The sequence below is a fragment of the Drosophila grimshawi genome, unplaced genomic scaffold (assembly GCF_018153295.1).
Source record: "Drosophila grimshawi isolate 15287-2541.00 unplaced genomic scaffold, ASM1815329v1 contig_59, whole genome shotgun sequence".
In the NCBI taxonomy this organism is placed as follows: domain Eukaryota; kingdom Metazoa; phylum Arthropoda; class Insecta; order Diptera; family Drosophilidae; genus Drosophila; species Drosophila grimshawi.
In genome coordinates, this window is record NW_025063406.1 from 379,413 (window position 1) to 397,737 (window position 18,325).

The 18,325-nt window shown below is 37.0% G+C and overlaps 6 protein-coding genes across 14 annotated transcripts; 4 read left to right on the plus strand and 2 right to left on the minus strand.

Moving 5' to 3' along the window:
• Positions 1–3,445: 3,445 nt before the first annotated feature.
• LOC6571332 (carbonic anhydrase 7) lies at positions 3,446–4,606 on the plus strand. Its single transcript, XM_043215771.1, has 4 exons — positions 3,446–3,720; positions 3,780–3,870; positions 3,928–4,341; positions 4,415–4,606. Exons 1-4 carry the CDS (start codon positions 3,556–3,558, stop codon positions 4,603–4,605), a joined length of 861 nt encoding a protein of 286 aa, XP_043071706.1. The 5' UTR covers positions 3,446–3,555; the 3' UTR covers position 4,606.
• A 3,660-nt stretch (positions 4,607–8,266) lies between these two features.
• Positions 8,267–9,594, plus strand: LOC6563225 (carbonic anhydrase 7). Its single transcript, XM_001990835.3, has 4 exons — positions 8,267–8,579; positions 8,639–8,729; positions 8,787–9,200; positions 9,274–9,594. The coding sequence occupies exons 1-4, from the start codon at positions 8,415–8,417 to the stop codon at positions 9,462–9,464; spliced, it is 861 nt and encodes a 286-aa protein (XP_001990871.2). The 5' UTR covers positions 8,267–8,414; the 3' UTR covers positions 9,465–9,594.
• A 30-nt stretch (positions 9,595–9,624) lies between these two features.
• Positions 9,625–11,832, plus strand: LOC6563684 (carbonic anhydrase 2). 7 transcript variants are annotated; one of them, XM_032736758.2, is made up of 6 exons: positions 9,625–9,805; positions 9,864–10,217; positions 11,102–11,252; positions 11,310–11,389; positions 11,446–11,527; positions 11,766–11,832. In XM_032736758.2, exons 1-6 carry the CDS (start codon positions 9,686–9,688, stop codon positions 11,768–11,770), a joined length of 792 nt encoding a protein of 263 aa, XP_032592649.1. In that variant the 5' UTR covers positions 9,625–9,685; the 3' UTR covers positions 11,771–11,832. The 7 variants fall into 7 exon arrangements, with proteins under 7 accessions (XP_032592649.1, XP_032592647.1, XP_032592648.1 ...); XM_032736756.2 differs by having other exon boundaries at positions 11,102–11,389; XM_032736757.1 differs by lacking the exon at positions 11,766–11,832 and having other exon boundaries at positions 11,446–11,760.
• Positions 11,833–12,011: 179 nt separating this feature from the next.
• On the plus strand, positions 12,012–13,167 carry LOC122322354 (histone deacetylase 11). Its single transcript, XM_043215773.1, has 2 exons — positions 12,012–12,140; positions 12,202–13,167. Exons 1-2 carry the CDS (start codon positions 12,012–12,014, stop codon positions 13,048–13,050), a joined length of 978 nt encoding a protein of 325 aa, XP_043071708.1. The 3' UTR covers positions 13,051–13,167.
• Positions 13,168–13,602: 435 nt separating this feature from the next.
• LOC6563683 (nicastrin) lies at positions 13,603–16,776 on the minus strand. Of its 3 annotated transcripts, none has more exons than XM_032736753.1 (7): positions 16,639–16,776; positions 16,452–16,547; positions 15,680–16,384; positions 14,808–15,624; positions 14,536–14,747; positions 14,262–14,472; positions 13,603–14,109 (listed from the first exon to the last, which is right to left on the minus strand). In XM_032736753.1, exons 1-7 carry the CDS (start codon positions 16,700–16,702, stop codon positions 14,097–14,099), a joined length of 2,118 nt encoding a protein of 705 aa, XP_032592644.1. In that variant the 5' UTR covers positions 16,703–16,776; the 3' UTR covers positions 13,603–14,096. The 3 variants fall into 3 exon arrangements, with proteins under 3 accessions (XP_032592644.1, XP_001990868.2, XP_043071707.1); XM_001990832.3 differs by having other exon boundaries at positions 13,603–13,947; positions 16,639–16,741; XM_043215772.1 differs by having other exon boundaries at positions 14,262–14,747; positions 16,639–16,751.
• A 533-nt stretch (positions 16,777–17,309) lies between these two features.
• Positions 17,310–18,185, minus strand: LOC6563682 (60S ribosome subunit biogenesis protein NIP7 homolog). The gene is made up of 2 exons (XM_001990831.2): positions 18,029–18,185; positions 17,310–17,969 (listed from the first exon to the last, which is right to left on the minus strand). The coding sequence occupies exons 1-2, from the start codon at positions 18,082–18,084 to the stop codon at positions 17,483–17,485; spliced, it is 543 nt and encodes a 180-aa protein (XP_001990867.1). The 5' UTR covers positions 18,085–18,185; the 3' UTR covers positions 17,310–17,482.
• Between the last annotated feature and the right edge of the window lie 140 nt (positions 18,186–18,325).

An 18,325-nucleotide genomic window follows, 5' to 3' on the forward strand; every position in this document is an offset into this window, starting at 1 on the left:
ATCACTATTTAATATATACAATTAATGTTGATAGATATGGAGCAAAAGAAAATTTTAAAATAAAAAAAATTTTACGCAATCACGACATAGATAATACTATGGGAGTCATGCATTTGACTGTAAACTACAGTAGAATTACATTTAGTTATATGTTGAGACGAAACAGGAAAGAAATTATAAAACGAATCAGGATTTATCTATCAATAAGCGGCGGATTGCGAGTTGAAAAGTGATTAATCCTCGTCAAACAAAATTCCTTAAAGCTTCTAAAACGGATAAAAAGCGAAAGGGACTCCGGTATTTGCATAAAACAATCGTACCAGAGTGAAATTATAGGGAAGGCTACAGCTAAATACTCCACAATTCCAATAAACAATCTATAAAACCATCGGAGTAATAATTAAACAAGGTGTAAAAGCTATAAACTATTATTTGACAACAGAGCTAAACTAAGCTACAATAAAAGTTATAACACATCCAGTAAGTCAAAGTCTATACCCATGATGAAGTCTAATGAATTGTCTTGGATCCATAGCATATACTCAATAAGAAGGAAGGGTTCCTTAAAGTTCCTTGCGCTACGTGCTCCCTGTACACAATACTAATTAAAATTAAAATTACTAGGAAGGGAAAAGAAAAGGAAAAGGATAATATAATATGGAGGCGACACTCAAGGAATGTTGTTGGTTGAGCTGGGCAGATCTAATTTCCACAGCAGATGCCCACCCCACCAAGATCGTCACGCATCTAAAAATAATAGCATTTGATGATCCGTAGGACAACAACTATTTAATTCAATCTATATCCATTATGCGTTGCTTGTATCCACAAAAAAAAATATTCATTTCTCAGAGCTTTTTTTCCTTTTTGCGGGATCGTAGGTGACAGGGCACCGCAGAATACTCACAAAAATATATTTACGCTTGCGTGCTCGTATATTTATGCATATAGAAAATGCTTGCGGCTGCTGATAGAAATTAGATCAATATGATAATACTTCGACTATAACTTGGGTCTTTCCTATGCGATGAAATTTGGGCAGTTGATCAATAATAATATGCATGTGCGCATATTATGTATTAATTAGAAGATTCTGCCTTTAAAATTGTAGAATTTATTGCTATCGGAAATTTAAATGTATCGATATTCGAGAAACGAAGGCAGTTATCGATCAAATAAAGCAAACTTCATCTGCGCAAAGTATTCGAGAACCTACATTCTAAATTTGAAGTATCTAGCTCTTACAGATCTGAGATCTGCGTATTCATACAGACAGACAGACATATATGTACTTTGTGGAGTCGAAGATGCTTCCTTCTGCTTGTTACATACATTTACCAATTTTTAATGGGTTCAGACAGAATCGGTAAAAATTGTCGATAAGTAAAATTGTAAGAAACCTAACAAAAACGGCTCGACTTTGTACTACTTTATATCATAGAGGGTGTCGGCAAAATCTCGGCTTGGTATACGAAAAACCACAGCATAACCTTAGGCATAACATTTTAGCAACTTAGACAAGCGCACTACAATATGTATCTTTTGTATTCATTGTAATTTGCTCAGTCACTTACATCGAACAACATTAAAGAGAGTCTTTCGAAGACATCCATTTAATCATGGCATTTATTAGTGGTAGCATTAGTAGAAAAGCCACTCATATAATAGCCATATCTTGAAGAACATTGCAACATAATATTTATAAGGGATAGGTCGCCAACAGGATATCAAACCGAAACGAATTTAAATTTAAATTCGCGTTCCGATACCTGTTATCATTTTAGATGAAAAAACCAACTTTGGACATAAATAATATGTCATATTGCTCGGTCAGGTTTTTAAATACAATTGAGGTGTCAGCCTGTCTGTCCGTCTGTATGAACAAGCGGATTTCAGAGACATTAGGAGATAGCGACTTCAAATTTGGAATACAGTTCCCAAATACCAGCTTGAACACAGGTACAGACACATACATACATAAGTTACGGCATCGGCCAGTGTAATTTCGAATGTATCAAAACAACTAACTGAAAATTATGCAAACTGAATACTGGAAACTATCGGCATAGAAATGTAAGAAACATTTTAGCACACGTAGCGGGTGAGTTTGTTCGAGATTGATTTATGAGTATATACTATAGCTAAACAAGTGAGTGAGTAGTTGAATTTTAATAATTTATATAAAAATTATAGAAGTGCTACTATTGGTAAAAAAATGTTTTTTATACAATAAATTATGTATGTATCGATAGAAAGTGTGGTTTACTTATTTTCCACATGCGTTGACATGCGAAAGAGAATATTAAAATTCCATTACTTCTACCAAATATTTCTGTCCACATAATGATAAAATCTATAAATAACACATGTTCATAGGACAGCTTGGACCGTATTTTGATCTTGAGATTTTATTTAGGAGCATTGAAAATATACCATAACGTTTTTTGACAGCCGTTCTAGCTTGCATAAGATAAGAACTCAAAGTTGTGCAAGTATCTGTTAATTACATTTAACGACTTTTTAAGTACAGAATTCAATAAATTATCTGTAATGCGAAAACGAATTACTAGTAGTAGCGAATTTTCACGTTATAGATAATTTATTAATTAACATTCACATTATTATTTTCCTTCTGATTAGAGATACAAATCATTAAAAATTGTGGTCCGATTGCATTTTTATGGGTGTCCCAATTCCAATTCTTGCGATACATATTGGACCATTTAACGTCTTAATACAGCCAGCTATTTTATATAATTTATTACATTTTAAGTTTTAACTTAACTGCTCCTTTTAAATTTAACTCAATTATTTTTAATTATATTTTATTTTATTTTTAACTTCCTAAATTAGTTTATTTATTTAATTGAATCTATATTATCTAAATAAATAAATGATAAGGAAGTTAACTAATTTTCACATGCTCTTCATCATTAATATTTGATATAATTACAAACTAATATTAAAACTGCCGGTACTTTATTTTTTATTCCCTAAAAAATAGTAATTATTAATAAAGAAAAACTTATTTCTATATATATATATGTGGCATAATGGCATAATAAATTTTTGCCCAGCGGTACTTGTGCAACTGATAATATTACATTTTAAATTTATTTTATTGATTTACTTCGATTATTTTAGGCTGCAAAATATATAAATTTATATAATTATATAAATAATGGCTAAACCAATCAAAAGAAAACTTTTCGAAGTGCACTCAGCTAGAACCAGATTTTACAGTTCTTTCTTTTATTGCAAATAAGTTTGATGCACCAGTGTCAGGGGCACTAATGTCGCTAACTGAGGCAGTGATGAGGACAAAATTCAAACATGTCGAACACGTTGCAATTTCTATGCAAATTTGCAACCGGGTTTGAGGAGAGCTAAGCAAGAAACGGCATTCTTATCTTTGAAGAAGCTCCAGCCAAGCAGTCTCTGCGCCTATAAATTGCTGCGTCCCATTGCACAATTACTGCAGTCTTCCAGCAAGGGTTATTCAGTGCAAATCGTCAGAAATTAACTTTAACTTTTACATACACATCAATACAGAAAATGTGTATCTTAAGCCGTCGGGGACTTGTAATCTTGCTGCAGTTCTTACTGTTGGCAGCCAAACAGGCGAGTGGACAATTCGACTACGACCAACAAGGCAGCGATTGGGAGGGAACATGCGAAACTGGCCAAAGTCAATCTCCAATTAGATTGGCGGACAACACTGTGAGTAGCATAAGCCTTCACAACACTGGACGATTTTTAGAAAAGTTACCTCTTCACAGGCTATTCGCAAACCCTTTCCGCGAATTCGATTCACGAACTACAATCGGGCCTTGCAGTCACCTCTGATGATGACAAACAATGGACATACAGGTGTGCAGTAATTTTGATTTATCAGTGCCGTAATTACAGTATTAAAGTGTACTTCAGCGAACATTGTTTTGCCGCTCACAAATAACGGACAGCGTGCTTTCATCGAGGGCGGCCTGTTGCCAGGCACCTTTGAAGCGCAGAGCGTGCACTTCCATTGGGGCTCGGCCAACAGTCGTGGATCCGAGCATCTCATCAATGGTCAACGCTACGATGTCGAAATGCACATTGTTCATAAGAATGTTCGTTATGCCACGGTAGCCGAAGCAAGTTTGCGTTCGGATGGTCTTGCCGTTTTGGGTGTCATGCTTCAGGCTGTACCTTCATTGATCTCGACGCATTTTGGCCTCAACCGAATCTTAGATCGATTGCCTCAAGTTATTGAATACCAATCAAGTACAACGATAGCTGGGCGATTAACGATGAACGATCTATTGGGAGACATTTCTACTGGAAGGTTTTACTCATATAATGGTATGCATTCAACTAAGATTTTTCACTCCCACTATTATGCACATATATTTATATATTTTATATTGTGAAACAGGCTCACTGACTACGCCTGACTGCGCCGAATCTGTTACTTGGACTGTGTTCTCGGACTCTGTGAAACTACCTAGACGACAGGTCGCCAAATTTTGGGATTTGCTAGACGAACGAAGTCTTCCTTTGATAAACAACTACCGTAATCCGCAGGAAATAAATGGAAGGCCAATCTTCCAGAGAACTCTGATATAAATTTAAAAACGGATTTCACTGAAAATACAAAATTATCGACTACTATTACTACTGGCAAAAAAAAATAAAATATATAAGAAAAAAAAAAAAAAACAAAATACCAACCAAATAAATTTGACATATGCACCTAAAAAATTTGAAATTAAGTTTATAGTTTAGAAATGAAGTGTGTACTTCAAAATTTTCCAAGGGGTAGCCATATTAACTAAGAAACAAAGAAATGGGGTCAATTAAGAGAAGGATGAGAGCGAGGATAATTAATCGAAGCAAGTTAAGTATCAGGTGTTTGACATAAACTCTGTAGTTGAAGTTCGGTCCGATCAGTTCGGGGTTCCTTAAAGATCCTTGTGCTACGTGTTCACTGTGCACAATACTAATTAAAATATATCGCGTGCGGTTATAGTTCGAACAATTTTTTGTTTTTTTTTTTTAGTATAATTTGTTTGCACCAATTAGACTCAAAATGGTTCATATTTTGATTTCACTTTATATGCACTTGAATAATTGTAATAATAAATTAATTTAATTTTTAATTATTTATTATTAAATTTTGTTTATGTTTTATATTACAAATAATAAAAAAAAAATGTTCAATACACTATTAAAAATGAGTTAAGGTTATGCAAATTGTATGCATATATGCCGGATCGCTTGATGAATCGACACTGTAGACGTAGGGGAAGCCTCAATCCTCGCCATACCACCGTGGTGCAGCGGTGACTGTACCGTGGAGCCGAGCTGGCGATGGCGGTTGGCGCTGGAAAACTCCACTTGACTGTGCAAAAACATATGTATTTTTTTTTTCAGAAGTTAAATCGGTCACGTTTTATTATCGTATTTACATATATTTAGTGATAATATATTTATATATATTTATTTTGTTTGTCGGAGACGCACGTGCCCATAAAGAATTTTTGGCCGGTTGCAATTATATTATTCCTTCAGTTAAAAAAATTTCGGGTTAAGGATGATGTACATCGCGTCCACGTGTAACTTTTCTATGTCCATGAAACAGAAAAAAAAAACCAAAGTCGATGGGAATCGCATGACCATCCCTTTCGGCAGATAAAAAGTCAAGGGCAGCTATCAGAAAAATTTGTAATCAACTTACCAAAAGGGCTCGACATTGTACTATATCTCAATGAGGGCATCGGCACGAGCTCAGCTTGGTATTAAAAAAAACCGAAGCATATTCGTAGGCATAACATTTTATTAACTTAGTCAAGCGCACTAATATTTTCGACTATAACTTGGGTCTTTCCTATGCGATGAAATTTGGGCAGTTGATCAATAATAATATGCATGTGCGCATATTATGTATTAATTAGAAGATTCTGCCTTTAAAATTGTAGAATTTATTGCTATCGGAAATTTAAATGTATCGATATTCGAGAAACGAAGGCAGTTATCGATCAAATAAAGCAAACTTCATCTGCGCAAAGTATTCGAGAACCTACATTATAAATTTGAAGTATCTAGCTCTTACAGATCTGAGATCTGCGTATTCATACAGACAGACAGACATATATGTACTTTGTGGAGTCGAAGATGCTTCCTTCTGCTTGTTACATACATTTACCAATTTTTAATGGGTTCAGACAGAATCGGTAAAAATTGTCGATAAGTAAAATTGTAAGAAACCTAACAAAAACGGCTCGACTTTGTACTACTTTATCTCATAGAGGGTGTCGGCAAAATCTCGGCTTGGTATACGAAAAACCACAGCATAACCTTAGGCATAACATTTTAGCAACTTAGACAAGCGCACTACAATATGTATCTTTTGTATTCATTGTAATTTGCTCAGTCACTTACATCGAACAACATTAAAGAGAGTCTTTCGAAGACATCCATTTAATCATGGCATTTATTAGTGGTAGCATTAGTAGAAAAGCCACTCATATAATAGCCATATCTTGAAGAACATTGCAACATAATATTTATAAGGGATAGGTCGCCAACAGGATATCAAACCGAAACGAATTTAAATTTAAATTCGCGTTCCGATACCTGTTATCATTTTAGATGAAAAGACCAACTTTGGACATAAATAATATGTCATATTGCTCGGTCAGGTTTTTAAATACAATTGAGGTGTCAGCCTGTCTGTCCGTCTGTATGAACAAGCGGATTTCAGAGACATTAGGAGCTAGCGACTTCAAATTTGGAATACAGTTCCCAAATACCAGCTTGAACACAGGTACAGACACATACATACATAAGTTACGGCATCGGCCAGTGTAATTTCGAATGTATTAAACGGGCATCAAAATAACAAACTGAAAATTATGCAAACTGAATACTGGAAACTATCGGCATAGAAATGTAAGAAACATTTTAGCACACGTAGCGGGTGAGTTTGTTCGAGATTGATTTATGAGTATATACTATAGCTAAACAAGTGAGTGAGTAGTTGAATTTTAATAATTTATATAAAAATTATAGAAGTGCCACTATTGGTAAAAAAATGTTTTTTATACAATAAACTATGTATGTATCGATAGAAAGTGTGGTTTACTTTTTCTCCACATGCGTCGACATGCGAAAGAGAATATTAAAATTCCATTACTTCTACCAAATATTTCTGTCCAGATAATGATAAAATCTATAAATAACACATGTTCATAGGACAGCTTGGACCGTATTTTGATCTTGAGATTTTATTTAGGAGCATTGAAAATATACCATAACGTTTTTTGACAGCCGTTCTAGCTTGCATAAGATAAGAACTCAAAGTTGTGCAAGTATCTGTTAATTACATTTAACGACTTTTTAAGTACAGAATTCAATAAATTATCTGTAATGCGAAAACGAACTACTAGTAGTAGCGAATTTTCACGTTATAGATAATTTATTAATTAACATTCACATTATTATTTTCCTTCTGATTAGAGATACAAATCATTAAAAATTGTGGTCCGATTGCATTTTTATGGGTGTCCCAATTCCAATTCTTGCGATACATATTGGACCATTTAACGTCTTAATACAGCCAGCTATTTTATATAATTTATTACATTTTAAGTTTTAACTTAACTGCTCCTTTTAAATTTAACTCAATTATTTTTAATTATATTTTATTTTATTTTTAACTTCCTAAATTAGTTTATTTATTTAATTGAATCTATATTATCTAAATAAATAAATGATAAGGAAGTTAACTAATTTTCACATGCTCTTCATCATTAATATTTGATATAATTACAAACTAATATTAAAACTGCCGGTACTTTATTTTTTATTCCCTAAAAAATAGTAATTATTAATAAAGAAAAACTTATTTCTATATATATATATATGTGGCATAATGGCATAATAAATTTTTGCCCAGCGGTACTTGTGCAACTGATAATAGTACAATTTAAATTTATTTTATTGATTTACTTCGATTATTTTAGGCTGCAAAATATATAAATTTATATAATTATATAAATAATGGCTAATCCAATCAAAAGAAAACTTTTCGAAGTGCACTCAGCTAGAACCAGATTTTACAGTTCTTTCTTTTATTGCAAATAAGTTTGATGCACCAGTGTCAGGGGCACTAATGTCGCTAACTGAGGCAGTGATGAGGACAAAATTCAAACATGTCGAACACGTTGCAATTTCTATGCAAATTTGCAACCGGGTTTGAGGAGAGCTAAGCAAGAAACGGCATTCTTATCTTTGAAGAAGCTCCAGCCAAGCAGTCTCTGCGCCTATAAATTGCTGCGTCCCATTGCACAATTACTGCAGTCTTCCAGCAAGGGTTATTCAGTGCAAATCGTCAGAAATTAACTTTAACTTTTACATACACATCAATACAGAAAATGTGTATCTTAAGCCGTCGGGGACTTGTAATCTTGCTGCAGTTCTTACTGTTGGCAGCCAAACAGGCGAGTGGACAATTCGACTACGACCAACAAGGCAGCGATTGGGAGGGAACATGCGAAACTGGCCAAAGTCAATCTCCAATTAGATTGGCGGACAACACTGTGAGTAGCATAAGCCTTCACAACACTGGACGATTTTTAGAAAAGTTACCTCTTCACAGGCTATTCGCAAACCCTTTCCGCGAATTCGATTCACGAACTACAATCGGGCCTTGCAGTCACCTCTGATGATGACAAACAATGGACATACAGGTGTGCAGTAATTTTGATTTATCAGTGCCGTAATTACAGTATTAAAGTGTACTTCAGCGAACATTGTTTTGCCGCTCACAAATAACGGACAGCGTGCTTTCATCGAGGGCGGCCTGTTGCCAGGCACCTTTGAAGCGCAGAGCGTGCACTTCCATTGGGGCTCGGCCAACAGTCGTGGATCCGAGCATCTCATCAATGGTCAACGCTACGACGTCGAAATGCACATTGTTCATAAGAATGTTCGTTATGCCACGGTAGCCGAAGCAAGTTTGCGTTCGGATGGTCTTGCCGTTTTGGGTGTCATGCTTCAGGCTGTACCTTCACTGATCTCGACGCATTTTGGCCTTAACCGAATCTTAGATCGATTACCTCAAGTTATTGAATACCAATCAAGTACATCGATAGCTGGGCGACTAACGATGAACGATCTATTGGGAGACAGTTCTACTGGAAGGTTTTACTCATATAATGGTATGCATTCAACTAAGATTTTTCACTCCCACTATTATGCACATATATTTATATATTTTATATTGTGAAACAGGCTCACTGACTACGCCTGACTGCGCCGAATCTGTTACTTGGACTGTGTTCTCGGACTCTGTGAAACTACCTAGACGACAGATCGCCAAATTTTGGGATTTGCTAGACGAACGCAGTCTTCCTTTGATAAACAACTACCGTAATCCGCAGGAAATAAATGGAAGGCCAGTCTTCCAGAGAACTCTGATATAAATTTAAAAATGGATTTAATTGAATATACATTTAATTCAACTACTACTACTGGCAAAAAAAAAAGAAGGAAAACAATCATACAAAAAATACCAACTGAATAAATTTGACATATGCAGCTAAAAATTCGAAATTGAGTTTCACATATTTTTTATTTGTTTCTTAGCAACACCCAATTAAAACCACATACATATTCATTTAGATAAGTCGGTACAGATTTCGAAATGAATGGTGTACTTGGAAATTTTGCAAGGTTAAGCCATTTTAACTACGATCAAAACGGAAAGGACTGGAATGTTAACACTGGCAGACAACAATCGCCCGTTGCTCTAACTACAGCCAAAGTAAGTGCTTCACACAATATTTACCTTCTTTAAATTGCATAAGTAATTTAAATATTAGGCGGTCAAGTCAACGGCGTCAGAGTTAATCTTCATTAACTACAACAAGGCCTTGTCCCGTCCCCTAAAACTGACCAACAATGGGCATACCCTGAAGATGTCAATACCCTGCGCAGAAGACTGTAGTCAACCAGCGGTTTGCGGATGTAAGCTCAAAAGTATCTACAAGGCTGTGCAGCTTCATTTTCATTGGGGTTCGCCAGAGAAGAAGGGATCTGAACATTCGATAAACTGCACGCGATATGATGCTGAACTGCATATTATTCATCAAAATATAGCATACGCTCTCAAGGAGAATGCCCTGTGCTCCTGGGATGGGTTTGTTGTACTGGCAATAATGGTCAATATTGTTGAGGTAAGCCTGTCTTCAATATACATATTTATGACTCTTACTACTAATAGGTCACTTTAAGTTCATTGTAAATTATGCATACAGTCAATGGCCTTGTTATTTTCTGTACAACAATTGATATCACTATCCAGTGGTATCCCAGAATGAACTCCGCTTTATAGGGTGCTGTTTTACGACCTTTTCATCACCAAACTTTTCTATATATCTTCCGTCAGTCGTGTTTTTGAATACTGTTCATTTAATTTGTATTTTTCTTTTCTTTAATATAACGATATAATCAATAATATAAAATAGGGATATGTAGATAATTTTAGCTGATATCGTTGCTAGCTTTATGCAGATGTATAAGCTTAAATGGTCTTCTTTATATAAAAACTAGCAACGACGAATTGCATTTTTTCAATTGGAATTCTTATTCTTCTATCGCAGAGTTATGCTTTTTTTTATGATGTCTTCATTTTTATGTCTCTTTTAACTATTTCTACAACCCTAAATATAACTTTGTTCACTATTGGTCGGAGGTACTCTTTTCTCTATATTATTAAATGTTACATATTAATACACCACAGCCAAAAATTTTCCAACTTTTTCCCGCCTTATTGTTTTATTTTTTTCAATTACTGTCCATTTTAATTTGTAATATATATATGGAATTTTTGTTTTGTTTTAAATATTTGAATTTATGGAAATGTTATTTACTATTCCTAATTCAGTCTTGGTGGGCTTTTTTTTTATTTAGTTTTTTATTTTTTTTTTTATTCCGAATTTTGTATATTTTTATTTAATATTATAATAAAAAATAAATTTGTGGTATGTATATACTAAAACAATAAAACAACATGTTAGAATACTAGTGTTAAATATACGTATGTATTTGTGATATTTAGTGTCCCACATTAAAACCACGGGTCCTGAACGAAGTCTTTAATAAATCGAGATTTGTCAGGAATTTCAATAAAACTTCAACAATTGAAGGAACATTTTCATTAAGTGATATTTTAGCTGGAGTAAAATGCACCGAATTTTTTACCTACAAAGGTTTGCAAGTCAAATCGAGTTCCCAAATGGATGCCGTAATTGCACTTTACATTTTAGGATCACTGACAGCACCACCATGCGCAGAGGTCGTCAACTGGTATGTGTTCCCAAAGCCTGTAGAAGTATTAAAAACAAATGTAAGCTGCAAGTCCTTCCAAAATATATTTAACCGTTAATAAAAACATTATTATAGCTACAAAACCTGTGGTTGTTGGCAGACGACCGTGGCAAGCCTTTGAGAAACAATTATCGTCTTTTGCAAAGCCTCAACAATCGTACAGTATATTATAGAACCGAAAATGCTACTTAACAGTAGACAGACAATATTCAAATGCTTCTGTTAGCGCTTACAGCCAGTTGCATCGATAGTTATCGACTTATTTAATTGCATCGCAACCTCATTAAACACATTGTGTTATCGATAATAATAGTTCCTGCACTGTAGACATAAGGACTCGATTATTGCAACAGTATATTTTACGAAAGCTCGAAACCTAAAATCCAATTTTCCAGGTTGACAAAAAAAATCGTGACTTGCCTCAGTGAAAAAAGAAAACCAATGAATGCAATATTTATCCACTCAAGACCCAAGCACACGTAATGCAGCGATAACCAATTAAAGCAAAAACGAATTACGCTTGGAAGATGCTTTCGTATAAGCGTCTCAAAATATGTAACGTGTCATTCCACTATAATAAATACACCGATGTGTCACAAATATTAATAAGCAACTCATAAAAGAGAGCACAAGATTGGAGGATGAAGTGCGAGGATGTCGGGAAAAGTGATAAGCTTCCCATAGTTTACTCCAAGAATTATTCCGTGCGCTTCGCTGGCCTTGAGAAGCTTCATCCCTTCGATGCAGCAAAGGGCAAGCATATACAAGAGGTCAATACAAATATTATGTGCATAGATAGATAAAACACATTCTTATTTATACTACTTTCAGCTGCTCTGCGATGAGTTGTCGCTGAATGCCGGCCAATTCTACGACCCCGTCGAGATTACCAAGGAGCAACTGCGTCGAGTGCACACTCGAAAATATTTAAAATCCCTCAAATGGAGTGCCAAGGTCGCCTGCATTGCCGAGGTGCCCGTCATGATCTTTATGCCCAATTTCACGGTGCAAAGCGGATATTTGCGTCCGATGCGTTATCAGGCATCCGGCTCAATATTGGCTGGTAAACTGGCCTTGGAATATGGCTGGGCTATCAATTTAGGCGGTGGATTCCATCACTGCTGCTCTAACAAAGGTGGTGGCTTTTGTCCCTATGCTGATATAACATTGCTGCTTGTCCGCCTCTTCGATTTGGAGCCGACGAGGGTGCGCAACGCAATGATCGTGGATCTGGATGCTCATCAGGGCAATGGTCATGAGCGAGATTTTATGAACACGGACTCTGTATACATCCTGGACATGTACAATGCATTCGTCTATCCAATGGATCACGAGGCCAAACTGAGCATACGCTGCGGTGTCGAGCTAAAGCATCTAACCGAGGATGCCTACTATTTGAGGCAACTGAGCCGATGCTTGCTGCAAGCGCTAACTGAATTCAAGCCAGACATTGTCATATATAATGCCGGCACCGATGTCCTCAAGGGAGATCCCCTTGGCAATTTAGCTCTAACTGCCGAGGGCGTCATCGAGCGAGATCGCTTAGTCTTTAGCACATTTCGTTCTTTGAACATACCTGTCGTCATGCTCCTCAGCGGTGGCTATATGAAGTGCTCCAAGCGTGTCATAGCTGACTCCATTGTTAATCTTCAGAGGCAGGGCTGGCTATGTGTACCTTAACTTAACTTATTAATATTCAAATATTGGTCTTTGTTAGAACGATTACTCCTTAAATAAGGAGCACTGTGCACTGTGATGAATTGCTAACTAAGAATAAATAATAGATATTGGCTTAAACGTATTTTACTTTATTTGTCTAGTTAAGATCTTTTCAATACACGAATAAATTTTGAGAGCAGGAAATGCGTTAATATTCATTTTATATTAATTTCAATTAATTATTATTTTCAATGTCAATCTAAAACCAAACTCCTGTACGCCAATTCCAATATTATTATTATTAATTACAGTCTTTAAGAATAAAAATTGAAATTGGCGTATACTTTTTATTTATTTATTGTTATTATTATATATATATATATTATATTATACACGAATAAATTTCGATCTCAAGAAATGCATCCCTTTTGCTGTAGTATTAATTTAAATTGAGAAAGTATTTAGAACCGAACTGCTGTATGCATTAAATACAGACTTAATTCTACCGCTAATTATTAACGATAATACAAATAAATCAGATTAGTTGCTAGTTGCGTTTTAAAAATACAAAAATACATATAAATAAATCTTTATTTACGCGTTCTTAACGTAACTAATTGGAATATCAATGTAGTGTCTTTTCGTTAGAGGTTTTACGATATCGTGGGCATTTGGCTTGTATATGCGTATTTTAGTCTATATCATACAAGATCAAGAATATTAAAAAAAAAGAAACCTATCTTCTTGTGTGTCGTTCTAGACAGTGTAATTACAATAGTTATTTCAGAATCAAGCGCACATTCTTCCTGTCTGCGATTAATTTTACTTGCCCTCTTGCAGCTTTCACTCCCATGAAATAATTCATGTGCTTCTGTGTTTGGCGTGTCCTGCCACTAACAAGGCGTTGGCGTTGGCAAACTAGAATTGCAAGTCAAGCGATGTTAATATTTATAAATAAATTAATTATGAGCGAATCGGACTGCTCTTAGTATTTTGAAGTGAGATTTGCATGCACAGCTTGTTTTTTTTCTTTTTTTTTTGTTGAAGGGCCAAACAGTTGAAAAACATCAATTAAATAATCTAAAAATAATATAAATAAATTGAAGATTAACAAATAAGGAATGAAAAGAGGGCAGATAGCATTAATGTGGAACAACAACCATGTCCAAGGAGAAACCACTTTATATACATGAAGATATATATGAATGATGAATATAAAGAGAGAAACTTACGCCGCGTTGCTTGCCGGCACATCCTCGAAAAGGACCTCCCAACGCGAACTGATAATATATATCAAGCAGAAGGATATTATGAAAACGACAATGCCAATGCTTAGAGTGGTTATCTCATGCACATTGGACGGACGTAAAAAGATGCGTGCGCTCAGCAGCGACCACGTTGATTCAGTCCACGTTGAGTAATCACCTGAACGCCAATCATAGTCTGCAAAACAAAGATCAAAGATCAACGTTAAATTGCAGTCAGTGAGTATCTCCGTATACTTACTGTCAATCAGAAATGCCGGACTCAGGGCATGTGTGTAATTCTGCGTTGTCAGTCGACACTCGCCGGTGCCATTTAATCCGGCAAAAAAGAACAGTGGCAATTGAGTACAATTTTCCTTGGACACAGCTGGCTGAGGATGCGAGAGCAAATAGCCAAGCATGCGATATGTCCAACCCGACGACTCCTGCGAACCACCTTGCACACTAATGTAGCTAAATAACGAGCAGACGATTAATACATGTTTATACATTTTAAGTAATTGGAATTCTCACCGCATAGGGGGCTGCTGTGGACCTGCTGGACTATTTGGAGAGGAGGCAGCTTTGAACAGCGGGCAATCGGAAGACTGCAGGAAACAGTAGAAGAACTCATCGGCCAACAATGGATTTGCCACCAAGCTGCCCTGGTACTGCTTGCCCGACAAGATCTCATATAGTGTCATCGCCACAATCGAGGAGACATTGCGCACCCCCATTTGCAGGGCGCTGCTGTTGAAGATATTCGCTGTGTCGCCGATATCGGCCAGAGTTGTATAATCCTTGCTGGCATTGGCATACGTAAATTCCACATTCTCCAGATCATCGTAGATGGAATGATAGTACCTGTTGCTAGGCACTGAGTTTAGGATTAGCACCGGTAATTTGGGATCGTAACGCAAAAAAGATTGCGCCGATGTCGGCGGAATATGATAGCCGACATTGGACTCAATGTTGACGGTGAAATTGTAGCGTGGACTCTTCGCATATCGATTGAGCTGTTGCAGCAATTGATTGGCCAGCGGTGTTGAGGTCAGCGTGTGCAGCTTTATGTTTGCTACATCGTCGAGCGCACCAATATCGAGAATAAACTCAATGTTCTCCAACGAAATGGGAGCAGTGTGTGTGGAGGGCGAGGGAAATGCCAAATGTTCCATATCGTAAACGAATCGTTGCGAGCCAATGTAATCATAAGATTCGCCATCAAATACCACAAACAGTACATTCCTCTGGCGATCACTCAGTGCACCCGGTGAGGGCAGAAGCAGGCGCAGCATATGCGCCACCTGCGTCAGAATTGCCAGGCCAACAAGCGAACCCATCGCACCCATGCCTAGAAGAGATTCACAGTGAGTAATTGCTAATTATTACTTGCCTTGCCTACGCACCCAATCCATCGAACATGCTGGTCGTGTCCAGACGACAGGAGACAATGATGAACTTCTCGCTGCCTGCAACATTGACTTCAACATTCTCGGACGCATTACGTGGGTACAATGTGGCATATACATTGCGACCCTCCATGGGATCACAGTAGCGGCTGCCGCCAAGATTATTGATGAAGTTCGTCCGTCGTATGCATACCTCCGAGTTAACGGCGGCCGACATAAACGCCTTGACTTCGACGGCACAAAGGCTGCGCAGCGCATGCGACTCATAATTGAAATTGTTGAACTTCTCGAAGCAATCCTCCAGCTTGAAAATGTCCTTGTCCTCACCGATGTAGTATATGGGAAAGGGGAAATCCTCGTGCAGCAGGCCAGTGCCCCAACGATTCCAGGTGTTGGCCACATTGCCACTGGCATCACATGTTGCCGTCTCGCTCATGCTCCGGTTCAATTTGAGGCCACTATACTGATTGGGACAATTGAGCTCATGCGAGAATTGTTTCATTTTGTCGGTGCGATTTATGAGCAGCACAACGGATATGATCTTTGGACCGGCCTCCTTCAGGCGGAGCAGATTCGCGCGCGTAAACAGATGTGGGCGGATCAGAGGCGCATATGGCGGCGACGGGGGACTATTGAGCAAGAATTCCAAATCCGCATCGACGTTAACCAAATGCAGCACGCCAACTGATCCCGAGTAGGTGGCTGTGGTGCAAAGGCAAATGATTATTCTTTTGGCCATGGACACCCTCCCCACCCACCAGATACTCACAGGAGCAGCCAGTTTGATGTGTGCCGTTCAAGCGTCGAAAGCAGCTGGCGCCTAAAATTGGCTCGTACATTTTATCGCGCGTTCGTTCGCTAAAAACTGCAAGGCACAAGTAAAATAAAAAAAAGAATAAGCTGAGTCAGCAAAGGGATTGTTTTTTTTTTTGTATTGAATTCTTTTTGTTACTTACCAGTGGCAGTGCTTTGCAGAAACAGCAGCAGCCATATCGCAGCTGCTTTCTTTTGTGGCGCCATTAACTATTATTATTATTTTCGCCCGTCTGCAAACGACAACAATGAACTAACTGCACATATGGATGAGTGATACTTTTGTGCGGTATTTTCTCGTACGCGTTACGTGTCACGACTTTCTCACTGCCGGCCGGTAGCCACAGTTGTTTGACACTATTAGCGATATTCTACGATAACCCTAATTGAGTGAAATCGAAGAAATTTGTAATTTCAATTGTTTTTGCTAAATATATGCATTCGAATTAGCGTTTATCCTTTTTCTTATAAAATATAACATTTAGTCGGATTTTTATTTCGAACTTTTTCCAAAAAATAAAAAGTTTATTGACTATATAATATATATATTATACCCAAGTTGAGAAAATTTAAATGATATTCGCTATTAAAAATCGTATCTATGTAGTTTAGGGAGTCGACCAATATCAATAATTAAATTCTGATGACATTAATAGGCAAATCTCCTTCCAATTCTTAGCTGTGATATGTACATATATTTTATAGATAAATATATAAAAACAGAAATTTCTAAAAGTGCAATAATCTAAGCAAATATTCTTGCAAATGATCGTTCCTCGTACTGCAAAAATTATATGTCACTGTCGATATTATCGATGCTTTGCTTGTGGTAAAACTATCGATTATTTCACAGTCGCCGTGATTTGTTTTTTATTTCGCTTATTTTTGAGTTTGATTTTGTATTTGGATTTTAAAATTCTAGACAATATTTAATGTTAGTCGTTAATAATTAATAGGTCTAAAGGCTAATTAATTAATTCAACTTTGCTAAAACAGCGAGTCCTCGGCTCGAATATATTCGCCAATATCCGATTGATGAAAACAAACCGTGGTCAGAGGATCAGCAGTTTTGCACTCAGTTGTGGAGCGTGCGAGGACCCCAAATCCCAGTGCCAGATCACTCATGGAGAACACAATGACGCCCTGATATTGACCAGCGTTCTCCGTGATGCGACCCAGTCCCGATTTGGGGATGTGATTGCCGTAGAGGAACTGCTGCTCGTAAGAGGGCTTCACCCAAATCTTGTACTGCGCATAGGGTGCCAAATAATAGAGGGCCGTAATGTGGAACTTCAGCTTGTTCGTCTTGGAGAACTTGCCGAAGCAGGTCCCGACGCAGACGAGCTGCTTGTAGCCGAAGCACTCGCTTAGTTTCAAGATGCGCTCGGAGACATAGTAAATGCGGTCTCGATGCTCGCGGAAACAATATGTACCATCGGGGCGATCAATTAATTGTTGCACATTTGGCCCAATGCTGAATGGGAGCAGAAACTCATTAATAATAAGCGTTTTATTGTTGTCCTCGGCACTTACTATTTGGCAAGCTTCTCGAAGAGAATTTTTGTACGTTCGTCCGTTAATCGTTTCATTGTGTTCAACTGTAAAACTGTATGAACGCGGCACAATATAAAAAATGTGTTCTTCAAAATAGTACTAAAAAATAACTTAGCAGCACATGCTGCGATTGCAGTGCTCGATAACGACGCAATTTGATGAATTTTTAACACCGATATCTGTCCCCGATATCTTCGCCCCGATATGCACTGTCTGCTCCTTTTGCGTTAACATTATGTTATTATTTTTGATTCTCTACATGCATAGTTTTGTTTT

Bases quoted from the DNA above. Each gene is read 5' to 3' on its own strand.
- LOC6571332 (XM_043215771.1), top strand. From the start codon at position 3,556: ATGTGTATCTTAAGCCGTCGGGGACTTGTAATCTTGCTGCAGTTCTTA. The intron at 3,871-3,927 runs GTGTGCAGTAAT...AGTGTACTTCAG, and splicing joins GACAAACAATGGACATACAG to CGAACATTGTTTTGCCGCTC. The intron at 4,342-4,414 runs GTATGCATTCAA...ATTGTGAAACAG, and splicing joins AAGGTTTTACTCATATAATG to GCTCACTGACTACGCCTGAC.
- LOC6563225 (XM_001990835.3), top strand. From the start codon at position 8,415: ATGTGTATCTTAAGCCGTCGGGGACTTGTAATCTTGCTGCAGTTCTTA. The intron at 8,580-8,638 runs GTGAGTAGCATA...ACCTCTTCACAG, and splicing joins TTAGATTGGCGGACAACACT to GCTATTCGCAAACCCTTTCC. The intron at 9,201-9,273 runs GTATGCATTCAA...ATTGTGAAACAG, and splicing joins AAGGTTTTACTCATATAATG to GCTCACTGACTACGCCTGAC.
- LOC6563684 (XM_032736755.1), top strand. From the start codon at position 9,686: ATGAATGGTGTACTTGGAAATTTTGCAAGGTTAAGCCATTTTAACTAC. The intron at 9,806-9,863 runs GTAAGTGCTTCA...TTTAAATATTAG, and splicing joins TTGCTCTAACTACAGCCAAA to GCGGTCAAGTCAACGGCGTC. The intron at 11,390-11,445 runs GTAAGCTGCAAG...ACATTATTATAG, and splicing joins TAGAAGTATTAAAAACAAAT to CTACAAAACCTGTGGTTGTT.
- LOC122322354 (XM_043215773.1), top strand. From the start codon at position 12,012: ATGAAGTGCGAGGATGTCGGGAAAAGTGATAAGCTTCCCATAGTTTAC. The intron at 12,141-12,201 runs GTCAATACAAAT...TACTACTTTCAG, and splicing joins AGGGCAAGCATATACAAGAG to CTGCTCTGCGATGAGTTGTC.
- LOC6563683 (XM_043215772.1), bottom strand. From the start codon at position 16,702: ATGGCGCCACAAAAGAAAGCAGCTGCGATATGGCTGCTGCTGTTTCTG. The intron at 16,548-16,638 runs GTAAGTAACAAA...TGTGCCTTGCAG, and splicing joins TCTGCAAAGCACTGCCACTG to TTTTTAGCGAACGAACGCGC. The intron at 14,748-14,807 runs GTGAGAATTCCA...CTCGTTATTTAG, and splicing joins CCACAGCAGCCCCCTATGCG to CTACATTAGTGTGCAAGGTG.
- LOC6563682 (XM_001990831.2), bottom strand. From the start codon at position 18,084: ATGAAACGATTAACGGACGAACGTACAAAAATTCTCTTCGAGAAGCTT. The intron at 17,970-18,028 runs GTAAGTGCCGAG...GCTCCCATTCAG, and splicing joins TTCGAGAAGCTTGCCAAATA to CATTGGGCCAAATGTGCAAC.